At 37.4% G+C, this 12,155-nt stretch overlaps 1 protein-coding gene across 5 annotated transcripts in view; it reads left to right on the top strand.

Annotated features, from left to right (window-relative positions):
• The window catches only part of SESTD1 (SEC14 and spectrin domain containing 1), a 54,427-nt gene extending 50,296 nt beyond the window's left edge, over positions 1 to 4,131 (top strand). For all 5 annotated transcript variants that reach the window (XM_052675532.1, XM_052675531.1, XM_052675534.1 and 2 more), the window contains 2 exons: positions 412 to 533; positions 3,390 to 4,131. In XM_052675532.1, coding sequence (XP_052531492.1) covers positions 412 to 533; positions 3,390 to 3,519 — 252 coding nt within the window. In that variant the 3' untranslated portion in view covers positions 3,520 to 4,131. The remainder of the gene's footprint in view (positions 1 to 411; positions 534 to 3,389) is intronic.
• The last annotated feature ends 8,024 nt before the right edge of the window (positions 4,132 to 12,155 follow it).

Genomic DNA, 12,155 nt, shown 5'->3' with positions numbered 1-12,155 from the left:
ATTTAAATTTATAATTTCACTGGAGCTTTTTGCCAGGTATGAATTTTTGTTTTGAAGTTGTTTTTAATAGACCCTTTATAATTTATGTGATTGTATTTCATGCTAAATGGTGCAGGTTATGATATTTATGCATTTTAAATTTGTTGTTGAAATATTGCCCAGCAAGATTTTTTTCATTCTTAGTGCAGGGTGCTACTATTCTCAAAATTGCTATCTTCTCTTTCTGTGTTAGCTTAATTGGTGTATTTTTCTGGAATTCTATGAATATTTTGAATTAGTTTAATTGTGGTAGTGAAGATGCTGAAAGAACATTCACTCTGGTATTTAATGGCACTTTAGCACTTGAAATACGTATATATGTATGCTATTGCTTGTCTACCTTATTTTACGTTTGTTTTTCATTTTTAACAGATTTTGCAAGAATGTCCTGAGCAGCCTGAAGCTTTTAATGAAATGGAACAATTTGATGAAATTGAAGCAGTTGGGAAATCGCTGTTGGACAGATTAACAGTGCCTGTGGTTTATCCTGATGGGTATGCAAAATGTTATTGTAATGCCTTTTGAATATCCTTTTTATAATGTTTCATAATAGTATCATATGCAGAAGAATCCTGAGTGCTTTTTGCTGAAATTACAAAGGTAATGCAATAATTGTCGTAATTTTTTTTCCATCTTTTCTCAGAAAACAGGCATTTCCAATTCAACCTTTTCAAAGACAACGTGCCCAATTTTTCAAATTAGTAACTTTTTCTCACCCTGTAATGTATATGCTGTATAATATATGCTGACATTACACCAGTGGATTATTTAAAGTAGCATGAGTGACCAGATCCTGTGTCCTCATGGAGGGAAAAAAAGTCATTTGTATTATGGCATTTTATGACAGATTTATTCAAACTTTTAGCCATTTAAAATCTTAAGCCAATACATTAAACATAAATTTACATTTGATTATTCAGCTACTAAAATCCTACTTCCCTCATGAACTATTAATGCCAATTTAAAATCAGTGGCCTTGTCAGGCTATAAAACTAAATTGAGTATGGAATTTGAGCTGCTATAAGAAACCACTTTCTGTATTCAGCACAAGTATAGTTGTCCACTATGATACAGAACTTTGTGATTAATTTTTCCTATACAAGTTTAAGGTAGCCTTGGAACTGGTCTCTGGGTATGCAGGGACCACTCAGTAATGAATGAGGTTTGAAATCTTGGAGAGAAAAACTTTGAGATGTCAGGTTGGTTAACTGAAGTTAATCTGAAAAATGGTTAGAAGAAGTTGTCATGGAAATTGTCATTTCTAAAAGATCATGTACCTTATGCAGTATGATATTCTTTGCTGAGAAGTACTACCTGTGGAGATGTATCAGGAGGTGAGCAAGTAGTGATTTTAATGTCTTTCTAGTAGGGTATTTAAAAATAGTGGAAGACTTTACAGCTTTGAGAAAAAGGGAAAACTTATGTTTCAAGTATTTTTTAGTGTAACTACTGTATAGTGAATTTTATGTCCGTAATGACCCGGTAAATAGAATTTATTCTTAAAACTTGTGTAATTTGCAGAGACTGTTAAAGGAAGAACAAACACTACCATTTTTTATCTTTGTTTTTTGAGCTTGATTCACCTTTTAGTGCCTGGAAAATCTCCAATGAGAGAAAGCATTGGACTTCAAGTTTTCAGTCTGTCACGGAGTTGACCAGATCAATCTATGTCCGTGACAGGGGTGACAGGCCTCTGCCCTCCCCCCGCACCCCAGTCCCACAAAAAATGGGAAGGAAGAAAGGGAGGAAAAGAGCAGCGGCAGCAATCTATGGAGGAAAACTTATTTTACTATAATATTGGAATACAAGATAACACAATAGATACAATTTAATTGAAATTGAGATTAATAAATCAGACAAGATGAGAGAGAGAGAGTTCCCGGGACCAAGTCAAACCTGAAAAGCTTGGAATGGCCAGGAAAGCACCTCCAGCACCCACTGCCAGGCAGCAAGAGAGCGCGCCCCCACCCGGAAGGGCCAGATCCTGTGACTGCTGTAATGTACAGGGATAGATACCTGGAATTGGGGCAGTGACACTTTAATGCCCCGTACACTACATGATGTTTTGATGTGGAATACTGAAACCCAAAAACAAAAAACAAAAACAGAACAAAAAAAAAAAACAAACATAAAACCATGACACAGTCCTAATGGAACGCTTCTATAATTTTACGTACATACATCCCTATGTTTTAGGCTGACTGAGTCCTGAGTATTATTTTTGGCCTCTGGCATTTCAGCTGTGTTCTTTTTGTCCCCCTTTTGAAAAGTGGAATCTTAACTGTCCTAAATCCTGAGATAACCTACTAACCCTCCCTAGTCCTTCTATTTTTAAAGCACTTGGGGGGGATGGGGGGGGGAAAAAAAAAAACAACAACAAAAAAAAAACCAAAAATCTGCAGATGGTTCCATCATTCATGTAAAGAGTTTTAAGAATGCCAAGATCAGCACAATTTCTTAAATGTTTGCAAGTATGTTTCTTTAATCTCCATCAACCTCTTTATGACTTCAGACTTGGTTGATATCTTCTTTAAAAATCCAGGTCAGTGTTTCCTGTCTTGCTTATGGCTTCTAGTCTTCATCGGGCAAAATGTCTGCCAGTATTTGTGGTCTCAGTTACATCTGTTCAATCTGCTCCCTTTCTAGAGATCTCTGGTCAAACTAATCTATATGAAATAAATTTTCTGCCTGCTTTTGTCCAGACTGGACTCCATTCCAAGTCCTTTGTCCTACCTTTGTTTCCAAACTTCAACCTCTCTACATCATAATTAGATTTGGTATCTACTCTTTTTCTGAAAGATTTATTGTGTTCAAATCCTGTTTTTGCTAACAGCTTGGTTAGTAGTTTCCCTAACATTTCAGATGTCTTTTGCCATATTTGAATGGGAAAAAATCAGCTTTAACAGCCATGTGTTCTTTTTTCAGTTTGAGGGAGAGATGACATAATTTGACTGTCAGCAACTGGCTGACTTTGTTTACAGAGCCCTTCAGTAAGACAGCAATTGTATAACTTCAGTCAGGATTCATTCAGGCTCATTTTCTTGACTGTCACAATATTCGAACCCCTAGATTGGATTAGGGACAGCCAGAAAATGGAAATTAAAAAATAGTGTTGGGTAGTCTCTTATTGACCATACAGAATAGTGCCCTGCTGTGGAAAGGATCTCTTGGGTAAGAGAGTAATTTGCTGTTTATAATGATACTATCAAGATTGGCTGTCCACAAAGCTTTAAACTTCAGTACAAAGGTATCTATTTTTCTTATGTTGTTCTGTTTTCTAGATTGTTATTCATGTGTATACTCATGCATTTTTTTTGTTTGTCACTGATAGCTTTTTTTGTTTTTCGTAGTTCTGAGCAGTACTTTGGGAGCCCGAGTGACATGGCTTCTGCCGCAGAACACATTAGAGAGAAGATGAAGCTTGTTAGCTTGAAAAAGCAGCAGCTGAGACAACCAGAAGCCACTACTCCAGAGAGCTAATACTGACCCTTGTCTATCAATTCATAATAGGACTTCAGTTTGTAATCCAGCATGTTGTTTGCATATTACAGAATTTGGCATATGTTAAACTGCATTTCACCGCCATTGTCTCATCTTTTTTTCAAAGTAAGTGTTCTCAGCATCTTAACGCAGTACATCTATCAAGCCATAATTATTTAACACGCTATGAAACCATAGATTCCAAGCATCTTATGAAAAAGAACTGTAAACTTTGCACTGAAATTTGCTGTAAAGCTTTACCTGACCTGTCAGCTGCTACTTAGTTTAACAGCTGATGCAAGCTTTGAATGGTGCTAATGAGTTAGGAGTTCCATATTATGAAATTGTAGTTCTTTGCTTCTCCCCATGCCCAGGTGATGTAGTAACTTTAGACTGCAGGTAAAATGCCTGCAGTGTAGACAGTGGTGACCCTATAATTTTAATTTTAAATACTTTAAAATAAAAAAGTCATTTTTATTGTGCCAGTATGCAACCAGACATCAAATCTTTGATATATCAGATTCATTAAACAGATGTTTTCCTATTTGTATTGATAATGTATTAAAAGCTGTTTGTGCTTAATAAAAACCATCTTTTTGAAATCTAATATAAGGTTTTTTGGCCTGTATTCTCAGATGTTATTTGTATTATATGTTTTATGATAAATGGTAGTAAGAACTATCACTCTAATGGTATATTTACACCTGCATCATTTTTCTTACGAATTTAACACACTATGGTTATATGGTGAACTGCTTTAAATTGTTACATGAGAATAAGAAGCTATACCACCTTTTTTTCTGATGCAAAGGTAAGATAGTCTGTGTATAAATCCATGTTACATTAATAATTGTTTCTTCCCAGGTAAGGGTAAAACCTCTTGTGCATTATTTTTTCAGTTGTCTGTCTTTTTGAAAAGGGAATATTGAATAATGTGGCCAGCCTTGGTAGTAGTAACTTTGAGATTAGATTTTAATCTAATGAGAAATAATTAAGATGTGCTTCATAATGTAAAACCATGAGTGTAATAATTAAATTTATTAAGGGGAGGGCCTTTAAGTACTTGAAGGAAGCCTACAAGAAAGCTGGGGAGGGATTTTTTTATAAAGGAACGTAGAGACAGGATGAGGGGAGATGGCTTTAAACAGGAAGAGGGTAGATTTAGACTAGACATTAGGGAGAAATTCTTTACTGTGAGAGGGGTGAGTCACTGAGATGTGTTGCTCAGTGAGGCTGTGAATGGGAGCATTCAGGGCCAGGTTAGATGGGCTTTGAGCAACCTGGTCTAGAGGGAGGTGTTCCTGTGTATAGCCAGGGATTGGAACTAGGAGATCTTAAAGGTCCCTTCCAACCCAAACTTTTCTATGATACTATAAGATAATTGGAATGAAAAAAAAAATCAGTTGTGTGCATAATTTAGCAAACTTCTTCCTCTTCAGGACTTAATCTGCATAAATTCAATACTTCATTTACTGGAAAGCATTGTGATATCTAACTGTGCTGGAGTATTGTATGTAAAACAAACAACTGCAGATTTCAGTATTTTGTGTTATCTCACTATGTGTTTCTCATAGTGAAGATGATTCCTGCAGGCTTTATTATTACTTAGTGGATTTTCTTGATGCAGCTGTCATTCAAATATTTTGTTTGCTTTTTTGTCTCAGGTTTCCCATATTTTCTCCACAGGAAATTGATGTGTCAAAGCAATTTCTCCATTAAAGGAAAAAAAAAGTCAATATTAGTGATTTGTCTGAGAAAGTGATAAAGGTAATTTTTTTCCCCTCTTGGGCTATTTTGGCAGAGGAAATCCAATTATTTTTTTTTTTGACACATTGATGCAGTGCTACAGTATTACATTAATACTAGTTCAAATATCAACTGAAGTTTCACAGACCATGCTTGTAAAGAGATTTTCAATTTGGTATTTTAAAATTGGATTTAGTTGTTCAATTCCATTTGAGAAAGTTGTTGATAATATAGCTAATATTTGGATCAGGTAATTTGATTTTTGAAACATCCAAAGCAAGAGAAGTCTATGTATATTTAATACAAAATGCACGCATAATTTTAAATGAGAACTATAATTATTAATAAGCACTGCATCTCCAAATCTGTATTGCTTGTTTGTAACACACATCTAGTTATAGTCATTAACATCCTGCAGTATAAATTCTTGTTGATGAGTACATGCTACAAACAGTAAGAGATTTTGTGGGTTTTTTTCTCAGTAACATTGCAAAAGCAAAGCAATATTAGGGGGTTCTGACTTGTTCATGTAATGGCTGCGTGCATGACTTGGAACTTGTGACTCTAATAGCCCTGATATTAAGTGTGGTTCCAAGTATGAAGTCCACTCTTGAGGTTGTTCTTATCTGTCATCAGGCATTCCTAGCGTAGTGCATTCTGACTTTCATTCTGTTGTCTGATACAATACCTTGGGTTATGCCAGATTTGCTTCTCTCTCTCTCTCTCTTTCTCTCTCTCTGCACTCTTCCCCTTCCTTTCTGGAATTCCATGTCTTTTGGGAAATCAGGGGCTATAGAGAGCTATTTACCAGCATTTTGTGATTTTTTTTTGTTATTATTATTTTTCCCAATCAGCTATGCATCAGGAGAAATAGCAGTGGTTTCCTAGGTTGGTTGCATGGAGCTGCCAGATTTCTGAATCCTTTGTATGAACTCTGAGGCTTCCTTAAGGAATGGAATAAATACCATCTCTTAAGGATGCTGCTAAATGTAACAGATGTTTGTTCTGGTCTCAACCAATACACCATCTACTTTTGTACTCACAACTGATCCTTTAAAAATGGACAAGCCTTAAGAGCACACAGTACAACATAAGCTATGTAGAGATGCGCTAAAAGGTAAGAACTGCTACAATCATCTCTTAGAACTTACCTGTGAGTGTATCGCTGTGGATGGTACCAGTGGCTCTTGCTGAGTATGTAGAGTCACTTTCTAATAGCAAAAACACTTCAAGCAACAGAGTTCAAAAGGATGACTTCATTTTTAGCATAAACAGATTTCTCCAAAGAATTCAATGCTCCTTGTAAAATACAGAGATAGGAATAGAATAAGGAAGGATTGATTATAGTTATTTCAAGTGTATTATGACTAATGACTTAAAAATAGAGTCAACCCTGCTTTTGAGGTAATGAAGTCAACAAGCTCTTTACAGAGAGAGCAGAGAGGTGCTGGAACAGGTTGCCTATCTAGAGAAGTTGTGGATGCTCCATCTCTAGAGATGTTCAAAGCTAGATTAGGTAGTCTAGTACTAAACAGGGAGGTTTGTGGCCCTGCCTGACGCAGGAGGGGTTGGAGATTCATGATCCTTGAGGTCCCTTCAAGCCTGGGATATTCTGTGACTTATAAGTCTTCATGAGCCAAGTGTTTTTTTCTGCTAATGTAATTCCTCTGTTATGGGGATTTTTTTTTTTGACAGTTAGCAGAGAAGCACTATTTGTAGACATCATTCATTTTTAGTAGGACATCAGTTAGATAGACAGTGTACTTAAATGCCTACCCATGTAAGCTCTTTTAAACGTGATGGTTTTGTGGACAGTTGGATTTCCATAAAAATATTTGATTCTTTTTACTTGTTAGCCTTGATGAATTAATCTTAAACAAAATACATAATTATGAACAAGGGTTCTTTTTCTTGGATGGAAAAGCAGCTTTGGAGCTTGAGGTCTTATATAGTTGGTGTGACTGATTTAATATTCAAAGATAATTACTCTGAAGGTACAGTTGCAGCTGGAGAATGCAGTAGCTTTGTATAGTACTCTTTATACCGTTATGCTGGCTTCATCTGCCAGATGAAAGCAAGTTAGGGGAAGATTTTTTTCTATCCTGCTTAATTACAATTTTATTATTACTAGGTCATGACCATAAACAGAACTTGTCATGGGCTTTCATTAATATTAGTGACATGTAATTGTTACCTCCGGTTTCCTGAAATTTTTCAATGGAGTAATTTTAATCTGTAACACTAGGATTATTAGGAAGGAGTAAGAATGGAAACTTTTGGAGCCAAGGATGAGATTCCAGGTATGTCAAATAGTATAATACGTGAGCTCAGGAGCTAAACTGTGAAGGAAACAGGGATAAAAGAAAAGGTTTGATGATTCCCAACTCCGAAGGCTGTCCCTTGTATCTTTTGATACTCTTGCAACAGTAAAATGGGAGTCAGCACTGTAAAAACGTCCCCTTGTGTTAGACTTCTGATTAGATTTTTGGATGAGAACAGAAGGTTGGTATAAGACCAGATCTGAGCCCCTAAGTGTATCATCAAAAGCACAAAAAGTGAACTTAAGGTCCAAATACTGCTAGAGTATTTGAATGTTAAATAAACTCTTACAGCAATGTCATTAATGATCTTACCTTTTTTCATGTTTCTTGAAAACTTATATATACTCCAAAATAAAAAACACAAAAGCAAAAAGAGTCATAAAATAGCTTGTGTTGGAAGGGACATCACAAGGATCATCGGACTCTAACCCTCCAGTTGCAGGCAGAGCCACCAACCTCTACAGATCTAATACTAGAACAGGTTGCCCAATCTGTAGTTATTTGAATTGGTAATCTAGTTGTCTTCTCTAACATTTTACTTCCTTAACTTCCCATTACGCAATAACCAAAGCTGGCCATTGCAGAGTGACTCCTTTGGAATCTAAATTGAATGTTGAAAAAGTGCATGGATCTGTCATTTAAGTAGCACTGATTCTCCCAAGTGTCCCACTTTTGTTTCCTGCAGTAAGTAGCACCACTGTTATAGTTCTGATGCCTGTTATCGTAATTGAAAATTCTTAGTTACATACCTTTTGCAAGGATATTAAGTTGAGTTCAAGATATTTTTCATCTGATACTTAGAGGAGGAAGCACTTTTTTCTGTGTTTTACTGTCTGTGGAAATACAGGTAAAAATAAGTAAGCAGGCAAAATGATTTTGATTTCCAGCTTCTAATGGATGTCTTTGTACAGATCTCAGTCATGTGGTAGTCAGAACCATTTCTGTGGTGAAGCGTGTTTTGGAACCTGAAGAGAAATTGTTAAAGGAACCTGTGAGAACATCTGTCTCTGTCGTATGAGAGGACAACTCAACTAGTCATCAAAGTCAGATGCTGGTGGGACTGCAATAATAACAAATAACAATATAACTATAATTTAGTTATGTCCGAATGTGTACAGGATATGTTAAAATGTGTTTAGTATATGTAATGAATTAGCGATAAGCTTAAGCCCAAAATAGCTATGAAAATTAAGGCAAGGGGTTTCTCTTTTCATCTTAAAGGTGACATCAGTTTGCATGAGTCTCAATTACAGCAAATATTATGAGAATATTGTACAATGAGAATTTTGAGTCACAATTCAAAATCCTTCTGAATGCAGAGGAGGAGAAATACATATCTCTTTACATTTTAATTATGCTGAGGAAATAAGTGGAAAATATTAGAAAGCAAAGTTAATATCCTTTTTTATTACTTTTTTAATAGGTAGAAAACTTAAGCTAATTTTCTGGATACTGATGATGTTTCTAGTTCATCTGGTTTGCATTGCAGATCTCATTTTGGGGGCTTTATTTGCATTCACTGCTCATTTTCCATGGGAGAGTTGCAGATGCTGGGCGGCACATTGTTGCTGTCATTGCTGACTCTCCTGGCATGTATGGATTGTTGATGATCTCTGTGTCTTGCAGGGTTGAAAGCTGCAGAGTTCCAGTGGGTTGCGAAGCTCCAGTAAGGCGGTTCACTAAAATACAGTGCCAGGACTTTTCTGTGCTTTTTTTTTTTTTTTTAAAGCAACAGTCAAGTGATAAGCATCTCTTAATATTCCATGGTCAAGGGTTTTTTTGTCTGCTATAAAAGAGTTTTCATGGTGTCTTTAGCACTTTCACAAACACAGGGCATGGTTACTTGATATTTATTAGAATCGTGGTGGTGATATGGGCCTGGCTTTCAGGGACTTGGGAACAAGCCATATTCTAAACTGGTACGAAGTGTAAGCTGTTCTCTTTCTGAACACTTATGTTGCTCTGCATGCCTTTGTGAGACGATAGTTGTGAGCTAGTCTCAGCGGGTAAAGATTGTACCATGTATTTAACACATCTGACTGCTACTCCACTTATCTGTAGTGATGATGTGAATGTGATGCCACACTGTCTGCTTTGTATCGTTCACTGCTTCTCAGAGCATGGCCTTCCTTCTCTCCAAGACAAATCTATACAAAGAAATGCAGGAAGGCACTCTGCCGTAACCAAGTTTTTATTAATGCTTTGCTTGAAATGGTGTCAAAAGGCTATGGTGAGCCATGTGCTTACAATGAGCCTTATAAGGTTTTTTTGTTTCTACTTCTCATACGTGGCCAATTTGTTAAGTTGCAGCTATTTGTAGACATCATTTCATGCTGCATTACCTCTCACGAAGATGCAAGGGTTTTTGCTCAGGCAGGTGAGAGAAACATGAATTACAAGGAGTTCAATTGGTATCATTTGCTGTGACCCTTTCTCCAGCTATTGTTTTGTCTACTGGGACTTACAGATGTGTCTATGCATCTGCCACTGAACTGTTGTCTCTCAAGTTATCCAGTGAGCATTTTAAAGGCTTCATGGTTCCCAAGCAGAACTGGATGAAATGGCTGCTGCTGTCAGTGCTGAATGTGTGTGGGTGCCTGTGCTGGGGGGGGGTGACAGCTGCATCCCTGTTTCATAGCCTGGTGGAAGTGAACCTTATAATGGTTGGGAGTGGGATGTTATAGTCATGGAAATCTTACACACACATAGGATATAAAAAGTACCGTTCAAATCATGTTCATCCTAGGATGCTGAGGTAATGTTTTTTCCCCCACATGCAGCAGTGAGATCTGAAGAGCAGTACTCAGCAAAAAGAAAGGAGGGGAAAGCCAAGGAGGTGTGGTGAAACCAGTTGGTGAATTGAAGAGTAATTTGCAATGAAAATATTTATGTGAATCATATGGTGTCAAACAGGTGGGCTGTAAGGAAGTTCGGGAAGATTGAGCTCATTCTCTGAATACAGTTAATCAAATCTCCTGCCAACAGAAGAAACATTAGCACAGTGAGAGAATAACTCAGAGAAAGGGATTTAATTACAGAGTATTTGCTAAATGTCAAATCACATGTAGAAAAATCTGTGCAGCTTATGAGGTAGTTATGCATGCTATTTTTGTGCCTAGAATGCAGCAAGCCCGATTCTAAAATGCAGTTCCTGCAGATTCTGCTGCATCAGCCAGGTGCATTATCTATCTCTGCCTCTCAAAAAGATTTCCATATAACAAAGGGATGGTGGAGAAATTTTTGAAAGTTTGAAGCAATGTGATTGTTCAAGGGCTGCTCCAAAAGTACTGCCTCCTATTTCATTATTTTGGCCCCTAATGTTAGAGGCACATGTTGGTGATATGGCAGTAGAGGTTGGATCTTCCTACCAATGTTCCATTGTGTTGTGTTGTGTGTGACAGATGGCAGCAAAGGGACAGTCTGACCAAATGGCATCTGACATGGAAGTACCTATGAAGCAAAGGTATCACTGAATTCTTCCATTTGGAGGAAAATGGCACCCATTGACATTCATCAACACTTGCTGAATGTTTACAGAGACCAAACAGTGGATGTAAACATAGTGTGGTGGTGGGTTCCAGCAATGGTAACAAACTGTGTGTCACCTCTAGTGGTGCAGATTTTAGTCTTATTCTTTAATGGTGAAAGAATGTTGAATGAATGTTGAAGAATGTTTTGTAGATGAGTTTGCTCTATCAAGGAGTGTTACTGTGTTCTTTGTATCTGTTGTAATTTCCATGGAAATAAATAGGAGGCGTTACTTTAGGAGCATCCTGAGTACCTTGGGCACAGTATTGCAGCTATGTGCCCTGTATGAAGTGCCTGAAGAGACTGTCATGTGAATGCAGGTCTGAGGTAGGCTTTTGTGTCCTGGGGTGACAATGAAGGGAAACTCTAAAGAATGCATATCCTTCAGTGTGCTTTTCCCCTGCAATTAAGAGCCAGATTCAGCAAGGACACACTGACACCATGGTTTCTGTTTCTTCTTCCCTACTATGTCTCTGTGTGAAACAGAGGTTTGTGATGGTAACATAGTACTGGGTACAGAACTGTGGAAAAATGAAGCCTCTGGTTTGACAGGATAGGCTGCTATGCCTTTGAAAGTGATTCCTTTAGGGCCTTGACCTGAGACCTCTCTCTACAGCTGTGTCTTTCTTTAAGAACCGTCCTCAAGCTTTCATTCCCCTATGCTATTTCATGGCAGATCTAGGCAAGGCAAGCCAGCTAGCTCCTTTTAACCTCTGCTTTTCCTGTCAGTTTCTCCCTTAGCAGGAAACAGCCTCAGGCTGTCATCCCCACTTGCATGGCAGAGGTCAGGTGGAGATGGCATTTCAGCAGCCAAATCCTATGGAACAGTGGCCAACTCTTAGAAGAAACTATATCTTTCTAGTGGAAAGTATGGAAACCGCTGTAAGACATGGGAACAGTGATGCTGTCCAAAGGTTGAGATACTCTCATCAGACGGCACTGTTTCCCAGACCCTCTGGTAGATCATAGTATAAAAACGAGTTCCAGAATCACACACAGTTTTTTTTTTTTTCCCCAAAGATATCCAGCAGAATAGGCATG

Source organism: Tympanuchus pallidicinctus, unplaced genomic scaffold, assembly GCF_026119805.1.
Source record: "Tympanuchus pallidicinctus isolate F22 unplaced genomic scaffold, pur_lepc_1.0 scaffold15, whole genome shotgun sequence".
NCBI classification, from domain to species: Eukaryota; Metazoa; Chordata; class Aves; order Galliformes; family Phasianidae; genus Tympanuchus; species Tympanuchus pallidicinctus.
Note: the sequence above shows the minus strand (reverse complement) of the source record. Positions and strands in the feature narration are given on the sequence as shown.